The 20,518-nt window shown below is 46.1% G+C and overlaps 1 protein-coding gene across 2 annotated transcripts in view; it reads left to right on the top strand.

The window, feature by feature from the left end:
• LOC122555716 (LIM and senescent cell antigen-like-containing domain protein 2) overlaps positions 1–16,555 on the top strand; it is a 223,146-nt gene extending 206,591 nt beyond the window's left edge. For both annotated transcript variants that reach the window (XM_043701764.2, XM_087993861.1), the window contains exons 8-10: positions 4,760–4,808; positions 8,280–8,355; positions 10,446–16,555. In XM_043701764.2, coding sequence (XP_043557699.1) covers positions 4,760–4,808; positions 8,280–8,355; positions 10,446–10,560 — 240 coding nt within the window. In that variant the 3' untranslated portion in view covers positions 10,561–16,555. The remainder of the gene's footprint in view (positions 1–4,759; positions 4,809–8,279; positions 8,356–10,445) is intronic.
• The last annotated feature ends 3,963 nt before the right edge of the window (positions 16,556–20,518 follow it).

Raw genomic sequence — 20,518 nt, forward strand, 5'->3', positions numbered from 1 at the left:
GTTTCTGAATTGCAGCATTTGCAGTTCTTTCGGGTTTTCATTTTGTTAAGAGTTTTGTGAAGTGTGAGTTGGAATAAAAGTGTCAACCTGAACAGCATTTAACCTCTGGCATTTAACACTGGTATCTTATTCATGAGGAAATTTACCATCTACTCTGTAAAACACAGATCCGTCAGAATTTGGCCCACTGCTTCATTTGTGCTTTCATTTATTTTGCTAAATATTCCTTAAATTGTTAAGAAAGTACTCTTTCTTTTGTCATTGCTTTGTAATTGGCTGTAGTTCTTTCATTTCTATGCGCTACCAGCTCCACCACCTTAGATGGTGCTATATCTGGTCTTGATGGGTTGAATGGCCTCCTTCGGTTCTATAATGACTCCCTGATTCTATTGTGCTTGAGCCCATTTTATTGAAATATTGCACAGATTCCAGAGGCAAGTCCTGTCTTTATCCTAAACGCAACAGCTCCCCCCCCTCACTGGTCCACCCCAGACCTGACTCGACACCGGGACTCAGGACTCATTGGGCTGATGTTGCTGAAACCATTGGAAGTCGTTAATATTCACGGTTCCCAGCTCGAACAGCTTGTCTCTCCCTCCTCACAATCCTGGCCCCTCGATTCTGGCACCCGAACAGTCCACCATTTGGCGCAAAACAAGCTCTTTCCGATCAGTGCTGCGATGTTATTCCCAGAGCTGTCCTCTCTGAAACATTAAATCCCAAACGTCCTTACCATTATCCTTAAATAACTCCTATATAACTGGAAGCTGCAGTCTCCTCTACAATCCCATTTCAGCTCGGAGATAGACAGAGAGTGTTCTCGTCTCTGGGCCCGATGCTGTATGTGTGAGTCCCACTCCAGTGCACATTGGCAATGGAAAAGTGCTTGTAATGTGACCAAGTAGAATTTGTTCTCAATCTTCCACACCTAAGGCAGGCGGTAAGCGTAGATGAATTTTCCAGTCAACCGGAATTCTGTTGTTGCTGCAAAGGCCCCATGCTAAAAAGATTCCCAAAGCACGCGTTCTGGTCATGAGCGTGTGTCTCCTTCAGGCTGAGGGACTCTTTGTCCAGATTTCTGCAGGAACCACCTACATATGTCCTTATGGTTGATTATTCCCTCTCTTTCAATGAGAAACCTTCAACTCAGCGCTCACCCTCATGGAGAGTGGGAATAGCAGACCATATTCCACCAATTCCCAACATGATCAAGAGTTGCTGAAGTTTGGTCATTTCACAGTAGTTACTCTCAAAGGTAACTCAGCTCCTCTCCCTCTTGAGCATCCCATCTCAGAGGGACAGTGGGAGGGTTAATGCTGAACCCAGTGGTTTGACCTGACATTGTTGTGAAAATTTATTCCTTAATTGACATAGCAAAAAACAGATCACCTGCTCATGATACCATTGCTGGGCACAAGTTAACTGCCATTCTAGCATGTTGACAATCATGGAATCCCTACTGTGCGCAGAGGCCATTCAGCCCATTGAGTTTGCACAGTCCTGTAAAGGTCATTGAACCCAGACCCACCCCTTCCTCTATCCCTGTAAACCCCACATTTCCCAAGGCTCACTCACTTAGCCTGCACATCCCTGGACACTATTATTGGGCAATTTCACACGGCCAGTCCATCTAACCTGCACATCTTTGAACTGTGGTAGGAACCTGAGCACCTGGAGGAAGCCCACGCAGACACGGGGAGAATAATGCACTAACTTCACACACATTCCCAAGGCTAGAATTGAACCTGGGTCCCTGATACTGTAAGGCAACAGTGCTAACCACTGAGCCACCCTACATTTTAGGGCCCAGCTTGTCATTTGCAATGTACTTTGAGGCTGCTGCTTGAGCTAGGGCTGTGCCATGAGGACAGATTGAAGACACTGGGTCTATGTTCTGTCCGGTTTAGAAGAATGAGCGTGATGGAATTAGTAATTTATTATTCCTGAAAATACAGTAAGATGTGTAAAAGTCACCCATAATTCAGGACAAAGTTAGGACAAATTCCATTTCTTATTCCCTCCATGGTTTCTTGCTTTCCTAAGTGGATGCTGTTACACTCTGTAACCATCAAACCTCTGTCCGCAAGGCTGCTACACCAGGAGAGGTGATCATATCGAAATATAGGATATTGTGACAGGTCTAAAACCTGGGAGATACAGGAAGGATGTTTCCTTCTGGCTGGACCCCAGGAGCCAGGGGATACTGTCTCAGGAGTTGTGGAGGGGGTGCTTTTGGCCAGGCCAGTTAGGATTGAGATGAGGAGGAATTTCTTCTCTCGGATGATGTTGGACCTTTGGGATCCCCTACCTGAGCAGCAACCTTTTCACACTGAGCTGCCAGAGGAAGTGGTGGAGGTCGGTACATTTACAACACTGAAAAGATATTTGGACAGGTACATGGATAGGAAAGGGACGTGGGCCAAATGCAGGCAAATGGGACTGGTTCAGTTTGGGATCTCTGGTCGGCATGGACGAGTTGGGCTGAAGGGCTGGTTTCTGTGCTGTGTACCTCTGAATATGTTCAAGACTGGGATCAATGGATCACTAGGCATGAAAGGTGTAAGGCCCAGGAAAATTGCTCTGGAGCAGAAGCCATGATTTGGTCGAATGACAGAAAGGCAATGACCTACTGCTGCTCTACTTCCGACCTCTCCTCTGAAATAGCCAGTGATCATGAAAAACGGTTCATAAACACAAACCTTTCTTCCAAATCCATGCAGAAGACATAGATCTTCTGAGAATGAAGCTACTCTGGGTGGTACGGTGGCTCAGTGGTTAGCACTGCTGCCTCACAGCGCCAGGGGCCTGGGGTTCGATCCCTGCCTTGTGGTGACTGTCCGTGTAGACACACATTCTCCCCGTGTCTGTGTGGGTTTCCTTCCACAATCCAAAGCGTGTGCAGGTTGGGTGAATTGGCCACGCTAAATTGCCCATCGTGTTAAGTACATTAGTCAGGGGTAAATGTAGTGGGGGGGGGGGAATGGGTCTGGGTGGGTTACTCTTTGGAGGGTTGGTGTGGACTTTGTTGGGCCGAAGGGCTTGTCTTCACAATGTAGGGAATCTAATCTAATGTGTCATTATTAATTAATCATGTAAATTATACCCTAAAGATAGTAAACACAGTGTAGAGGTCAGAGCTACCCAGAGTATGTTGATATGATACTTTTGATATTGACCAGCATATCCATCATTTCGCAGATCTGCTCATTTTTTACCTTGGTTGGTGCAATGACAACAAAGTTTTAGGGGAGGCGACAGCCTAGTGGAATTATCGCTGGACTGTTAATCCAGAGACCAGGGTGTGTTCTGTGACCCAGGTTCAAATCCCTCCATGGCAGATGGTGAAAAATGAGTTCAGTAAAAAAACAGGAATCCAGAATCTGATCATGACCATGATTCTGTTGTCAATTGTTGGAAAAAACGCATCTGATTCACTAAACGTTCTTTAGGGAAGGAAACTGCTGGCCTAACATGTCACTCCAGACCCACAGTGACGTGGTTGATTCTTAACTGGGATGGTCTAGCCAGCGACACCCTCACCACCTGAATGAATATAGAAAAAAACCCCTCAATGAATATTGTAACAAGAGGAAAAATCTGACACAGAAGCCAACTTTAGAATCAAAACGAATAATTCCTTAAAGGGAGTGGGCAACCCTGTTTCAGCACAAGGTTGTCACATTAGTTTGTCACCTTATGAGGAAATGGCAAGAAACGTGGTGGGGTTGAAAAGAAAAATGATCTCACTTGTGTAGGCAGATCAGTCATGCGGTTGTGAGTTTTGCACTTCTCCAAAATTCCTGCATAGTTTCTGGTGCAAAGATCACGCAATTTTAGCAAAACAAGTTGAAGACTTCGAAAAACTGAAGAACCCTCCCCCCCCAATCCTTGGGGCAAGTGGTAAAAACAAACAGAGACCATTATCAGTATTGGTTCCTTGACAGCAGTTAGAATTCTAGTCCATGAGACTATAGGAAATAGGCCATTCGGCCCCTTGAGCCTGAGCCAGTATTCAATAGGATCATGGCTGATCTGGCATTCCTCATGTCTGCTTTCCTGTCCCTTTCCCTGTTCTGTTGGTCAAGAATCTACCTATCTCAGCCTTATATACTCAAAGTCTCTGTCCCAGAGCTCTCATTGGTAAGGAGATTTACAACTCTCTGAAAGAAAAAAATCCTCCTTATCTCAGACTTAAATTGGCACCTTTACTCTGAGACCATACCTTCTGGTCCCAGACTCTCCCACGAGGGGAAACATCCTCTCAGTATTTACTCTGGCAAATCCCTTAAGGATACTTTATGTTTCAATGAGACCACCTCTCATTCTTCTAAACTCCAGTGGGTAGACTCCCAATTATTCAGCCTTTGCTCACGAGACAGTCCCTCCATACCAGGGATCAGCCAACTGATCACCTTCGTTCATCACATTAAAGGTGAAAAATAGCTTTCCTCATATTCACATGATAGACCTAAGAAAGGTCAAGCTTTTTAAGGCTTATATCAAGACCATATTAAATGGTAAAATGTACTAAATTCATTTCCCTAGATTTTGACCACCTTCATTTTCCTCGATTCTGGTTCTCGTCACTCATACAGTGATATAACTGCAATGTAATTCAGTGTGATCAGCCTAACCTTCCTCTCTGGAATACTGAGAATGGTGCTGACTGAGCTGATGTTTTTAATGGAGGCCAAGGCCCAGTCCCCAGAGACATATACATTTCTGAGTCTGCTCATCTGCTCTCTGTTTGTTCCTGCAGCTGTTTGGTGATGTTTGCTATCATTGTAACCACGTGATTGAGGGAGATGGTAAGTGCATCTTTCAGAGTCAGCGCATTGAACTGTGATCCTCACACACAAACTCATCAGCATTCTTCTGGGCATTATCTGTCTGCTTAATGTTAGTGTCTCAATCGTCGCACTATGTTGGCACTTCCCACTTCTATACATTCCCATTTCCCTGCTTTATTATCCTGTTTGCTGTCCCCTGTCCTCATCCTGGGGAAACAGCACCTCCATATAGACCCTTTGCAGAGAGCAGCTCCCCTCCATCCCAATCCTCTGCCTTTACCCAGTAGCCCTGCAATTTCCTTCTCTTTGACAACACATCAATTCCCTTGCCAATGTCAGAATTAAAACCTTTCTCTATTACGCTGTCAGGCAGTGCACGCCAAATCCTAATCACTCCTTGTGTATCAAAGTTTTGCCCTACACCTTAAATCTGTGCTGTCTGCCTCTCTGTCCTTTCTGTAACACAGCTTTTCCCCCATCAACTCTGCCGCGGCCCTCATGATGTTGAATATCTCGGTCAAATGACTTAAAACGAACAGCCCCAGCTTCTCCAGTCCGTTCACATTAACTGACGTTCCTCATCCTTCCCATCATTCCCCTGCATCTTCTCCACACTCTCTCTAATGCCCTCAGTTTCTTCCGAAACTGGTCCTCAACGTTGTAGTTGTAGAGCAAACCAGCGTTTTATAGAACACAGAACGAAAACACAACAAATGCTGGAAAACCGAAGCAAAATCAAAAAAACCAGTTGGATACAGACTGGCCCAAACACAGAGGCACACAGTCACTGCCTCAGCTCACAACCTTCTCATCAGAACGCTGTTTACAGAGTTTTCCACTGGTTTATTATAACTTCCCTGCTCTGTCTCTCTCTGCCCCTATCTAGAAACTCCAGGCTGCTTCATGCTTTGTTAATCATCCATGTGTTATCTCCATATTCTAACCCCCAACTTACCTTCGTCAAATTGTTAGCACTGTTTCCAATACTGTCACAATCTCAGTGCACCACTGAAAGATGTTAGCCAATACGTATTGAATCAGACTGATACCTTTGCTCTGGCCCATAGCCAATTTTGTAACCATTATGCTGCTGCTGCTGCTTTTCTCTCAAGGCTTTCCATTTTGATAATATCTCGTGAACAGCTTTTTAACGTCAGATCCACAGCACCTACTGTCCTGTCCTATCCAACCTCTCTGTCACCTCATCAAATTCCTCCACATTTGTCAGGCATGACTTCCCAGATTAAATCGGTGCCCCTCGGTTTGTCTTTGCTTGTCCAGTGGCTGTTCATTTTCTCCTGAATAATCAGTTCTAAAAGCTCCCCTGCTACTGATCTTGTATTGGCCGGTGTAAACCTCCAACATTGTTTGGAGTCAGGGCTGTACTGTTTACAAATCTCAGATGCTCTGCAGCCATCCAGGAGATCCGAACAGGAGAGAGGATTTTGAACAGTGTCTCCCCAATTTCTGCCTTTGTGTCCCTCAGCAACCGCATCCACAAAGGGTGATGTATGCAGTCCAGATACTGCTGGTTTCTTTAGTGTCTCATTTCTACCTACTTTATCCCATCTGTTATTTCAATATCTTGGAGATTTACCTTAAATCGAACAAGTTCATCTTCCTCAGTAAACCTTGATGGAATGTACACATCCAGAAGTTAAGCCATGCCCCTGTCTCCATCAATAGATCTCCATTTTGATACCTCACTGGCCCTCTGACATCACTTTCACTGTTACTATGTCAATAGAACGTCTTCGGATTCCCTGTGATGTTAGCTGCCGGGCACGTCACGTGCTGTCTCCACGCCGCTCCTATTTCCAGGTTTACCTTTTCCCTGCCTCCTTCTCCCTTGTATGATCAACTTCACATCTATCAAATGTCTTTCTTTTGCAGCTCATCCCACTGCCTAACTAGTTTTGTCTCCAGAGGCTGCGGTTACCCACCCTTTCACCCGTTTGGGCATGGATTAAGACTATAGCTTAACCAGCGACTAATCATAGTTACCTCTTGGATGTTTTTTCTGTAGCTCACACTTTAACTCCAATTCTTCCTCAATTTGTAGTAACTAGATCACCTCCGAGTAGGTACATTTTAATACTATGTTGCTCCTTCTCCTACTAATCTAACTTTATAAGATTATGATCTCTATTCCTGAGATGTGCCAATGAATGTACCAATGGAATCCGAGTGAAATATGAATGAATGAATGAATGCTCCGAATTTCTCATCACATGGTGTTGAACAGAATGATTGTGTAATGTGTTAAGTTTAAGGCATTCAAGAGAGCGTTAGATGAATATTTGAAATAGTATCAAGGTGTGGGGTGAAGGCAGGAGGTTGGCACTAGCTCCTGATGTTCATTTGAAGAGGTAGTGCAGGTGCAATGGGTTAAATGGCCTCTTTCTACATTGGAACAATTGCTTCTGCGAATTGTTCAGAGGTGATGGATTTGCTCGAGGCGATTGAAGGAGAGATCGAGGGAGATAGCAGGAACCAGTTCCTCTGTTGGCACAGCCCAGAACCAGGGACAATCACCTCACGTACCAAACGCGAAACAGTTCTTCCCACATAGGGAAGTGGGAGTTTGGAACTCTCTTTGTCCAGAACGGCTGTTGAGGTTGTGGGTCAACTGGACATTCCAAAGCTGAGATTTATGCTGGATGAGTTAAAGTCTGTGGAGTATGGTAATGGAGTTGAAATACAGATCAACGGTGGTGCAGTTGCAAAACAGGACAGGCCTGAGGGCGTGACTGGCCTCCTCCCGTTCCCTGAAGCAACGACGCCATTTCAAACACACAGGTGGATAATGAGTGTAGATTCACTTATGTAAGGGGTATACAATTGGATTAGTAATCCCTGATACCCTGCGGTTACAATCCCGATGGAACTGAAATTCAATTAATAAGAAATTCCAGAATTAAAAACTGCCTCCAGACCAATGTTAATGTGGTTGTGAGAGAGAGAGAGAGAGAACGCCAGGGATGCCAGGTTTGATTCCTGCCTCAGGCGACTGTCTGTGTGGAGTTTGCACATTCTGCCCATCTATGCGTGGGTTTCCTCCGGCTGCTCTGGTTTCCTCCCACAATCCAAAGATGCACAGGTTAGGTGAACTGGCCGTGCTAAATTGCCCGTAGTCTTCAGGGTAGTGTAGGTTAGGTGCATTAGTCTGGGGTAAATGTAGAGTACTGGTGGAATGGCTTTGGGTAGATTACTTGTTTGAAGGGTCAGTGTGGACTTGTTGGGCTGAAGGGCCTGTTTCCATACTCTATGATGATTCTAAACAGAGTAATAGCTACACATCAAGATTGAACTATTATTTGGAGGAACATCATGGAAAACTGCATAGATATAATTAAATGCAGGCTTTAGTGGGGCAGAGCAGGCCTTTTCCTGCTCATGTCTATAGCAAGTGGATCAGAGGCAATGACAAGAATGGTTATGGTGGGAGGCTTGAGAGCAAATGGTAACACTGCCTGCTTTCTGTTCCAGTGGTCTCAGCTCTGAATAAGACCTGGTGCGTTCACTGCTTTGCCTGTTCCACCTGCAATGCCAAGCTCACCTTGAAGTAAGTGGTCATCATCGTGCCCTCTGACCTCTTGGGCTGCCCCAGCGAGGCCGTCGAGCCACGGACGTTTGGCTCATTGTGTGACGACTCCAGTACTTCAGCTGGAGACAGCTGTCTCCTCGTCCTGTCGTCTTCCCATGTGAACAGCCCACGGGCTGATGGCTGCTTTGTACTGAGTTAACGGGTTTTGAGGTTAAATCTCCCCAGAGTTTTTGAGCTAGGATGAAATAAGGCAAGCCAGGACTCTAGCTGACAATTGCTACCAAACCACTCCTGCCTTTCAGGAAGCAAGTGAAAATGGGACTTTTGGAATCTTACAGAACAGGAGGAGTCCATTCAGCCCATCCATCCAGTCTTGGACCTTGGGTAAACTCCCCTGCTCTTTGCCATTGCCCTCACACCATTTTGCTGTCTGCCCATTGGGTATTTATAGACTTCCTTTTTAGAAGTTCCAATTGAATCTGCCTTCCATGGCTTTTCAGGCAGGGCCTGTACAAAGTAAACACTTCACATCTCTCCCTCTGCTTCCATCAACAATGCTGGTAAATGTGTGCCCTCTGGTTATTGACCCTGTGAATTTCCCATTAACCTTCCCTGGTGTAGGCTGCTCCATCGCGAGGCCCATCCTGGTAAATCACTTCCGGATCCTCACCAATGACTTGATATCCTTCCTTAAACTCTGGTGCCCAGATCTCTTAGTGGGTGATGCTGACATAGTGGTAATGTCACTGGATCAAGTAGATCCCGGTTAACAATCTGGGTTCTAAATTCCATGGTCTAATTGGAATTCATTAAAAATAAGCTAGCCAATGATCACCTTGTGCATTGTTGTAAACTCCCATTTGGTTCACCAATGCCCTTGAAGGAGAGAGTTCTGCCATCCTTAACTGGTCTGGCCTGCACGTGACTCCAGACCACATCAAGGAGTAGATAGAGAGAGAGAGCGAGAGAGAGAGAGACGGTAGCTCAGTGATTAGCACTGCTCTTAACTGCCTCCTCTGGGCTGAGCTAGAATCGTCCATGTCCTGTGAATGGATTTAAGCAAAATCCAAATCATTGAAAGGTTTAAAGCAATTTTGTACCCTATGTTTCTCGTTACAAACCCTAGGATGCTTTATAACAGCCTTCCTGTGTTTCTTATGTTTCTGAACTGGGGGTGGACCATACAGGCTGGGATTTAGAGGTAAGAGTCAGCCCCTCCCACCCGCTCTGCCATTTTGACTGAACAGTAGGTCCCAAGCCTGGCCAATTTTAGCAGACCCTCAGCTTCATGGGAAGTGTGATACTGAGGGGAGTTATCCAACTGAATTCAGCCTCTATTGTACCAGACTGGGATCCTCACTCTAACATCACTGCCCGTGTCACTGAAACTATGGTTACCCTAATATGTCTACCTATAAGTCAAATTACTGTGTGAAATAATCCTGTTTATCAGACACCAGAAATAATTTCCTTTCACGTTTTCTAACTGTAAATTAGCTCTCCCCATCCTCCAGCAACATCCCGGTCTGACTCGCTATAATACAATAACCAGCCTCAGTTTCGACCCTCATGATAGAGTCACAGAGTCATATGACATGGAAACAGGCCCTTCAGTCCAACTCCTCCATGCTGACCAGATTTCCTAAAATGAACCAATCCTGTTTGCCCCATATCCCTCTAAACCCTTCCTATTCACATACCTGAAAATGTGTTGCTGGAAAAGCGCAGCAGGTCAGGCAGCATCCAGGGAGCAGGAGAATCGACGTCCTGAAGAAGGGCTCATGCCCGAAACATCGATTCTCCTGTTCCCTGGGTGCTGCCTGACCTGCTGCGCTTTTCCAGCAACACATTTTCAGCTCTGATCTCCAGCATCTGCAAGTCCTCACTGCCTCCCTCTGGCCTATACACGTCGGGCTGCCCTCAATCGTCCTTGCAATCCCCACTCTTCCAATCTCGCCTTGTGGCTGAAATTCCCTGACCCCTGGAATGGAAAGGCCTGATCGGCCATTTTGTTTGGAGCCACATTGCCTCGAAATCTGATATTTGTAAATACCTCAGGCTTTGAGAACTGAATCTGTTGCATCTTTTTCTGTTTTTTTTTGTGCCAGGAATAAGTTTGTGGAATTTGAGATGAAGCCAGTGTGTAAGAGGTGCTACGAGAAGTTCCCCTTGGAGCTGAAGAAGCGGCTGAAGAAAATGTCTGAGAAGAGTGGTCGCAAATGAGGCCTTTGGTCTCAAACTCCAGTTGATTCCACGCAATTCCTTCTGCACTCCATGATAACAGTTGGTTATAGTGGAGGGGTAGCAGTGGGTCAGTGGGAGACAGATGGATGATTAATAGAAACTAACGCTTCATAATCATATCTAGGCCAACATTGTATTTTTAGAGGGCTTTTTTTGAGGGCGACCTCTTGATGTTTGCGGTTGTATTATTTTGGTTTTCAGGGGCTTCCTTTCCATTCTAACCGATTCATTGAGTCAGTGACGCGATCACATTGTAACACTGCCAACAATAGCTTGCATTTGAATAGCGCCCTTAATGTAGCAAAACATTATTGCCCACCTTTAGTTGAGTTCCAGTATCAGCAATATTTGAGTTTGGTTTTATTTAATGGTTTGTCGGTTATATTTGTGTCGATGCTCTATGTATCTGAACTGCAGAGGCAGAGTTAGAAGAATTCATCAATATCCTCAGTAACTGCTTGCATTCCACTAAACATAATGCCTCTATCCTGCTGTATTTAACTTGACACAACTGGCATTAGTTAGCAACAAATCTTGTGAGCGATTGAGAGCAGCTAGTGTTTTAAGAAACAGTTCCTCAAAGTGACCATTTGTGGTGGTGATCTTGTTTCTGATTGCTTTGTCTTTGATGGAATTTTCCCTGGTATCAGCAGGTTTTTGAGAATATCTGTAGCTCAGGTTGAGGTCCTGGATGTAGGTTTGCTCGTTGAGCTGGAAGATTCATTTTCAGACGTTTCATCACCATCCTAGGTAACATCTTCAGTGAGCCTCTGGACGAAGCCCTGCTGATGATTCCTGCTTTCAGGAATCTATAAGCTATATTCTGCGGGCAGCACAGTGGCTCAGCAGTTAGCACTGCTCCCTCACATCCCAGGGAGTTTGCATATTCTCCCTGTATCTGCATGAGTTTCCTCCCGCACTCCAAAGGTGGCACAGTGGTTAGCACTGCTGCCTCACAGCGCCAGAGACCCAGGTTCAATTCCCGCCTCTGGCGACTCTCTGTGTGGAGTTTGCACATTCTCCCCGTGTCTGCCTGGGTTTCCTCCAGTTTCCTCCCACAGTCCAAAGATGTGCAGGTCAGGTGAATTGGCCATGCTAAATTGCCCGTAGTGTTAGGTGAAGAGGTAAATGTAGGGGAATGAGTCTGGGTGGGTTGCGCTTCGGCGGATCGGTGTGGACTTGTTGGGGCGAAGGGCCTGTTTCCATACTGTAAGTAATCTAATTATTTGAGTAATGCCTTTTAACGATAGGATCCTGATTTGACTACTCCAGTCTGACTGGGGGGGAAAAATCCTCCCTCTGTCAGTACGCATCAAAATTCAAATTTGCCAACACCATTGGTCATGATAGAGATCCAAAAATACAAGATAACTTCAGCACTTCCATCTGGTCTGAACTGTTAACCAGAGCTCCCCCTGTCCACTGATAACCCAAACACCGTTCTAACTCTCTCTCTTAACTCCTCAGAGAACCAAGTGTCTACACTCACTGGAATTTAAGTGGCACCCTGACCAGTGTGAAATGTTCCACCTTTACTTGAGTTCCTGTATCAGCAAGATTTGGGTTTGGTTTTATTTAATGGCTTGTCGGTGCTAATTAACATCGCCATTTCTAATTTCCGTTGGTAAAAAAACCGCCCCTGGGTTGGACGGAGCACTGTGGGAGGAAGAGTTTGGGTGGGACCAATGTAGAGGGAGTTAACACTGATATATAATCCGTGACTTGGGGAATTTTTAATTTGGAGGTTGCTTTACCCTGTGTCTAATCTATGTTACACCGGGATGTGAGCTACCCAATGGAGCAGGGCAGATACACTCACAATGCCTAACCTAACAGTACAGAAGGAGCTTCTCTATAGGACTGACCAGACCTGGGAGGTTTGCTGGGAGGTTACTCCAACTTTGGAAGTTGCCAGACTGAAATAACTGGGACCACGTTGAACGCAGTATCAACGTCATAACCTCATAAAAGTCACTAAGCACAATCCGGTCTTAAGTAGCTGCCCTGTGAAATTTGTAATATTCTCAGACAGCTGTTCGGGATTTGCTTGCTGGGTGAAAGGTGATTTCCCCAGAGCCCGAAAGGGGGGATTGAGCTGAATGAACATATCCAGGGGTTGTGGGTCTGAAGCCTCTCTGTCTGATGATTATTGTGGGCAGTATGTGATGAAAGGCACCGGCTAGTTGGTGTGACACTGTCAGGATATGAGCTGTGTGATCCTTCACATAACATGTTAAAGAGGTGCCAATCTGCCAGCAGCTGGGAGAATGGATATCAGACGAGGGAGGAATCATCAGTTGACCTTAACCCTCCTTCCGGCGTTGAAAGAGTTGGATTCAAGGAACAAGCTCTTGTTCCAAACTGGGGAGATGTGTAGCCTTTTCAAATCCACGCCAAAGACGCAACGCATAGATTCCCCAGCTCCTTCAAAATGCCCTCCCCCTTTCAAAGCTACCAGAGAATTATGTTGTAAGAAACCTGTGAAGGGAAGTCTTCCATCGAGAGTGAAGCAAGATTCATGAGGATGGGAATGACGATGTCAGAGAGCTGGGAGAAGCCAGGCTGGTTTTCCCAGAGAATGAGATCTGATCGAGGTGTCCGACCTCACACAGGTCTGGGTGAGGAGATGGTGAGATAGTGTCCTCACTGGGGGAGGACTGGAGGATGCAGGCGTAAGGTGTTTGGTTAAAAGGATCAAAGAGCAACATGAGGGGATCCCTCTGGGTGCAGTGGGTGGTTAGGGTCTGGAATTCACAGCATGGAAAAGGGTGGGGTTTTCAAAAGATTAAATTTACAGCTGAAGGGAAGGTACGGGCGGGAGGTGGGGGGAGTGGAGAGCTGCCCACTTTGATTTCTCAGAGAGCTGGCACAGCATCGAAGGACCGAATGGCCTCCTGTGCGCCAACCGTTCAATTGCCAGGGTCTGCCCCGAGGGAAGACAGCCAGCATGTGTAACAGCAGGTACCGTGTGTCCAGGGGACACATGGCACTGAGGGGTCTTGGGACTGAAGCAGACCCCCAAATCGTTAACAGGGATAAAGGATAAACAACTCATGAGTCTTAAACCACGAGACACTTGCCTCAACCACACGATGTAGTTGTTCCATGATAGCCTAGGTTCAAGATACATGACCTGGGTCACTACAGTATATGTAACTGGTACATGAGGAGCCAAGGGTGACATGGCTAACCCATCAGGATCTCATGCTCAATTCCTCATCCTCTTGACTGGAAGGTTGATCGGTTTTTGACTTGACTCTGATTATGACCTTGATCGAACCCATATTGTTCCAGTGGACGGTCTTTCCTATCGGTATATCCTTTGTGGAGGATCCCATCGCCACTCAACCCTCACTCTCCTGAATTCCCTTGCTGTTTTGTCACACACACTGGAATAAGTATCAGGTGGGTTTTATCTGTTTGATCTCGGTTTAAGGGGCGAGGTGCTGGGTTTGAGCTGCACAACAGGAAGATGAAATAATGGAAGTCGAAGACGATGTGATGTGTGGATTAAGGGTGTCACACTGAACTTTACGTAGATTCTAAAAAATATGGAGCCAGCTCTTCCCTGCAGACCTGAATCCCCTCTTGGCCTCCTTCATCTCAATCGAGCAGCGTCTCCTGCCCAGTCGTTTATTCATACAGATCTCCGCACTCCTCCCTGAACGCATTGATGTTCCTCACCTCGAGGAACCTATTCTCTCTGGTTATATGGTCCTTGTTCTCCACGCTGAAGTGTATCTGCTATTCCTTGTTGGGTTTAGTCTGATGTTTACGGTCCTTGGTTCCTGTGAATAAGTGTTGCCCCGGTGACCATATTAAACCTCTCCATAATTGTCAAGGAGGCTTCATGATTCTGAAGCTTGTTCAGTCTTTCCCGATATGTATCACTTCAAGAGTCAAACTGAAGGCACCTCTGTGCACCTGCTCCCCAATGCTGGAGATAGGGAGAACTGCAGATGCTGGAGATCACAGTGGAGCTGGAAAAAGTACAGCAGGTCAAGCAGCATCAGAGGAGGGCAGTCGATGTTTCAGGTTGGAACCTTTCATTGGTTCTGAAATGTTGACTCCCCCTCCCCTCTGATGCTGCCTGACTTGCTGTGCGTTCACCAACTCCACTCTTTATCCATAATGCTTCACAGGATCGCCAGCCTCCATGTTACTGGGGTATCGAGAGGCCAGAACTGTGTACAGTCGCCCAAAGCAGTTGACTGTGAACTCACTTGTACAGACTGGTTCAGCTAAGCTCTATCATTTCAGGTGGGTTACAGGTGATCCCATTTATTCAAGGATTCTTGTTGGAAGTTTGTGTGTTTGTTTGTGTTTGTGTGTGTGTGTTTGTGTGTGTGTGTGTGTGTTTGTGTGTGTGTGTGTTTGTGTGTGTGTGTGTTTGTATGTTTGTGTGTGTGTTTGTATGTGTGTGTGTTTGTGTATGTGTGTTTGTGTGTGTGTATGTGTTTGTGTGTGTGTGTTTGTGTGTGTGTGTTTATGTGTGTGTTTGTTTGTGTGTGTGTGTTTATGTGTGTGTTTGTGTGTGTAAGATTCTGAATATGTGAAACAGGCTCTGTGTGAGGCTGTGTTTGAGTGTATATGTGAGACACAGTGGGGTATGTGTAAAGTAATGTGTTTGAGTGAATGTGTGAGTATGTGTGTGTGTACGTGTGTTACACTTAACGGTAAGGTCCTAGGGAGTGTTGCTGAACAAAGAGACCTTGGAGTGCAGGTTCATAGCTCCTTGAAAGTGGTGTCGCAGGTAGACAGGATCTTGAAAAAGGCATTTGGTATGCTTTCCTTTATTGAATAGAGTATTGAGTACAGGAATTGGGAGGTCATGTTACGGCTGACAGGACGTTGGTTAGGCCACTGTTGGAATATTGCGTGCAATTCTGGTCTCCTTCCTACCGGAAAGATGTTGTGAAACTTGAAAGGGTTCAGAAAAGATTTACAAGGATGTTGCCAGGGTTGGAGGATTTGATCTATAGGGAGGGGCTGAACAGGTTAGAGCTGTTTTCCCTGGAGCGTCGGAGGCTGAGGGGTAACCTTATAGACGTTTATAAAACCATGAGGGGCCTGGATAGGGTAAATAGACAAAGGCTTTTCCCTGGGGTGGGGAATTCCAGAACTAGAGGGCATAGGTTTAGGGTGAGAGGGGAAAGATATAAAAGAGACCTAAGGGGCAACGTTTTCGCACAGAAGGTAATACGTGTATGGAATGAGCTGCCAGAGGATGTGGTGGAGGCTGGTACAATTGCAACATTTAAAAAGCATCTGGATGGGTATATGAATAGGAAGGGTTTGGAGGGATATGGGCCGGCTGCTGGCAGCTGGGACTAGATTGGGTTGGGATACCTGGTTGGCATGGACGGGTTGGACCGAAGGGTCTGTTTCCATGCTGTACATCTGTGTGACTCTATGACATGAGATTTGATGGGATTTGACTTGTGCTATTGAACAGTGACATTTGTCCTGGCGGCCAGGGGTTGGGGGCGTGGCGGGGGGGAGTTCCTGAGGTCCATGGGCTGTTTGTTCAAGTGAACAGGTGAGTGAGGTAAACTGGCAAAAGGAAGGAAAACTGAGTGAATCACATTCATAGCATCATAGAATCCCTACAGTTAGGAAAGTGACCATTCAGCCCATTGGGCCTGCACTGACCCTCTGAAGGGTCATTAATTCCTGCTGTTCACACGTCCAACCTGTAATCAGCGATGCGCAATCTCTTTGGGGATCAGAGTAAAACCATTAACCAGGATGACCCTCCTCAGATAATCGTACAGCTGGCTGTCTGGGGAAAAGGTAACCCTTGTCATGTTTGGTCTTAGCTGGAGAAGCACCAAGTGTTCTAACGTGAGTCGGAGTTTTAGTTCAACAACGATATATTGCATATAGTGAACAGCTGTTTAAAGGTCATATTGCAAGCTGTTTGTACCTGTACCCTGTTCTGTTTGTACAACCTTAATAAAGTAATCAAACCCTTGCTGCTATCCTGGTAGCTCTGAGATGAGCAGGTTTAAACGGGTAGACTTTTTTAGGACCCAGCTTCTGTATCTAATACATTTACCCAGAGCCATGTCATGACCATTAGCTGCTATTACATTCTTAATCATATTTACAAACATCGGAGGTCATTGTGCCCCTAACGCCTGCTCCACCAGATTGTTCCTTATCTCTTTGTGCTCCAAATTCCACATTCTAATCCTTCCCCTCCCTTCTGGGCATATTTTGGCTTCTATAACTTCACAGCTGGGAATGTTTTCCATTGGCCTTCATGCGATTGTCAGAAAGCCTGGCACATCTCCGGCAGGGAATCAACAGAACGTGAGACTTAGGAAAGGGATTTGACCTTGCTCCAGTACTATCACGGCTTCGGTAATCTACTCAACTCTGGCTTCTCACAGCATGGAGACAGGTCATTCGGCCCATCATGTCCACACAGACTCTCCGAAGAGCGTCCCACCCGGACCCACGCCTGCGTTTCCCATGGCTAATCCACCCAGCTTGCATATCACCGGGCACTACGGCCAATTTCCCATGGCCAATTCACCTAACCTTCACACGTTTGGACTGTGGGAGGAAACCAGAGCACCCGGAGGGGACCCACGCAGACACGGGGAGAGTGTGCAAACCCCACACAGCCTCCCGGCATCACCCGAGGCTGGAATCGAACCTGGGCCCCTGGCGCTGTGAGAGATTAAATAAAAACTGCAGATGCTGGAATCGAAAGCTGACAGGCGGGAGGCTGGAAGAACACAGCAAGCCAGGTGGCACCAGGAGGTGGAGAAGTCAGCGTTTCGGGTGTAACCCTTCTGCAGGACTCCGAAACGCTGACTTCTCCCCCTCCTGATGCTGCCTGGCTTGCTGTGTTCTTCCAGCCTCCTGCCTGTCTCCCCTGGCACCGTGAGGCAGCAGTGCTAACCACTAGTCCATCGTGTTGTGCTAACGCCCAAAGGTCATATATAGAGACAGTGACGTTGATTCGAGAGATAGGGCTGAGTTCCACAGACGGAGTCAGGGAATAGAGAACAGGGACATGAAAATGGTGATGAGACCAGCCATGAACTTACCAAGTGAGGGAGGAGACCCAAAAGGGCTGAACAGCCTCTGCCTGTTCCTAATTCCGAGATTTTTATATGTTCAGTTGGATGCTCAATGGCTGAGGACCCACATTTCTCTTAAAGTAAAGAACTCTTTCTTTATTATTTCACGAGATGTGGCTGGCAGTATTCATTGGCCATCCCTAATTGTCCTTCACTCAATCGACTGACTAGGCCCTTTCAGAGGCCAGTTGAGAGTCAATTGCTGTGGGTCTGGAGTCACTTGTAGACCAGACTGGGTAAGGACGATGGGTTTCCTTCCCTGAAGGTCATTGCTTTGTTTTTCTGACAATCGATAATGGTTCGATGGGCATTGTTGAGTGAGAATTGAACTCCAGCTTATTACTGAATTCATGTTTCACCACCTGCTATGATGGCATTCATACCAAAGTCTTACGAACATCAACCTGAGTTCTGGATTACCAGTCCGACTGACATTACCAGTGCCAAGTAATCCCTGGAGCAAATCAAACTTTCAGACCTCCTCAGTGGCTGAGCCCTTATACTGAGAGTTAGGTTAACATTCATGCTGTATCCTCCATGTTAGACTCCCTCAGAATTTCACACCTTTCGATGTAATCAACGTTTTCCCTAAACCTCAGAAACTGGAGATTACATTCTACTCAGTCCATTCCCACTGGGCGACCTGACCATCCCAGCAATTCCTGGGTTTTATAGGTGTTTGGGACATCCCCTGATGCCAGGGGTGCCCTTGATGTCTGCGTTTCTAGTAACACACCCAGGACATAGTAAAGAACAAATGGTTTCAGCTGGAAGTGATCCCAAGTCACACTGGTCACACGTTACAACAGATTGTGTCTGTGTTCTGAGTCTCTCTGTGTCCAGTGATCCATAGTAGCTGGTATACAGTGGCTCAGTGGTTAGCACTGCTGCCTCACAGCACCAGCGACCTGCGATCGATTCCAGCTTCAGGCGACTGTCTGTGTGGAGTTTGCACATTCTCTCCCCGTCTGCATGCTCCGGTTTCCTCCCACAGTCCAAAGATGTGCAGGTTAGGTGGATTGGCCATGCTAAATTGCCTATAGTGTCTGGGGAATGCACACGCTAGTGGGGTTAGCCATGGGAAATACAGGGATAAGGTAAAAGGGGTTGGGTCTGAGTAGGATACTCTTTGGAGGGTTGGTGTACACTGAATGGCCTGTTTCCACACTGGAGGGATTCTATGATATACAAGTATATAATTAAAGATGCAGTCACTATGCCACTCTGGTCTTCTCCTCTATTTGTCAAATAACTTTACCAACTGACTCAGGAAATTGAAATAAATAATAACTACAGGGGCATTCACAGGATTCCTCTGTCTCTCCACCTACCCTGTTTCCTTTAATCTGTTTTAAATTTCCATTAAATCTAACTTTGCCCTTATAAAAGCTGATAAGCATCACAACTGTTTACTTAATTTCTCATATTCAAGGAGGGCTGCAAATAAAAGCCAGGGAACTATAGACCAATAAGCTTAACATCTGTGGTAGGTAAGTTACTTGAGAAGATTCTGAGAGATAAGATATTTGGAAAGACAGGGTTTGATTATGAATTGTCAGCATGGCTTTGTCAGTGGGAGATCATGCCCTACAAATCTGTTAGAGTTCTTTGGTGGATTGACCAGGAAGATCGATGAGGGCAGGGCGGTAGACGTGGTCTGTATGGATTTCAGAGAGGCCTTTGATAAGGTTCCACATGGTAGGCTGCTCTGGAAGGTTGGATCACATGGAATCCAGGGGGAGCTGGCAAATTGGATACACGATTGGGTTGATGGTAGGAAGTAGAGGGTGTTAGTGGAAGGATGCTTGTTGGATTGGAGGCCTGAGGGATTGCTGCTCGGCCCATTACTGTTTCTTATCTATGTCAGTGATTTGGATGAGAATGTACAAGGCATGATGAGTAAGTTTGCTGATGACACTAAAATAGGCGGTATCGTGGAAAGTGAGGATGGTTCTCAGAAATTGCAGCAGTACCTTAGTACCAGAGGACTGGAGGATTGCAAATGTGCCCTTGTTCAAGAAGGGCAGTAGAGCTGACCCAGGTAATTATAGACAAGTGAGCCTTACGTCTGTTGAAAGAAAAGTTTTGGAAAGGATTATAAGAGATAGGATTTATAATCATCTAGCAAGCAACAATGTAATTGGAAAGAGTCAACATGGTTTCATCAAGGGCAGGTCGTGTCTCACAAACCTCAGAGTTTTTTGAGAAGGTGACCAAGCATGTGGATGAGGGTAGGGCAGTTGATGTGGTGTACATGGACTTCAGGAAAGCCTTTGATAAGGTTCCACACGGTAGGCTGTTGGAGAAAATGGAGAGGCATGGGATTGAGGGTGATTTAGCTGTTCGGATTAGAAACTGGCTTTCTGGAAGATGGCAGCGAGTGGTGGTTGATGGAAAATATTTAGCCTGGAGTCGGTTACTAGTGGTGTGCCACAGGGATCTGTTTTGGGACCACTGCTGTTTGTCATTTTTATGAGTGACTTGGACGCAGGCATAGGTCACTGGGTTAGTAAGTTTGCAGATGATACTAAAGTCTGTGGAGTAGTGGACAGTGGAAGTCCCCCACACTGTAGGGGGACTTGGATAAATTGCAGAATTGCGCTGAGAGGTGGCAATGGAGTTCAATGCAGCTAAATATGAGGTGATTCACTTTGGGAAGAATAGCAGGAAGGCAGAATACTGGGTCAATGGAAAGATTCTTGGTAGTGTGGATGTGCAGAGGGATCTTGACGTCCATGTACATAGATCCCTGAATGTTGCCACCCAGTTCATAGTGCTGTTAAGAAGGCATACAGTTTTATTGGTAGAGGGATTGAGTTCCAGAGCCATGATGCTGTAACTGT

This window comes from Chiloscyllium plagiosum, unplaced genomic scaffold (assembly GCF_037043375.1).
Source record: "Chiloscyllium plagiosum isolate Xiang-an unplaced genomic scaffold, Cpla_swu_hap1 HiC_scaffold_13, whole genome shotgun sequence".
Lineage (NCBI taxonomy): Eukaryota > Metazoa > Chordata > Chondrichthyes > Orectolobiformes > Hemiscylliidae > Chiloscyllium > Chiloscyllium plagiosum.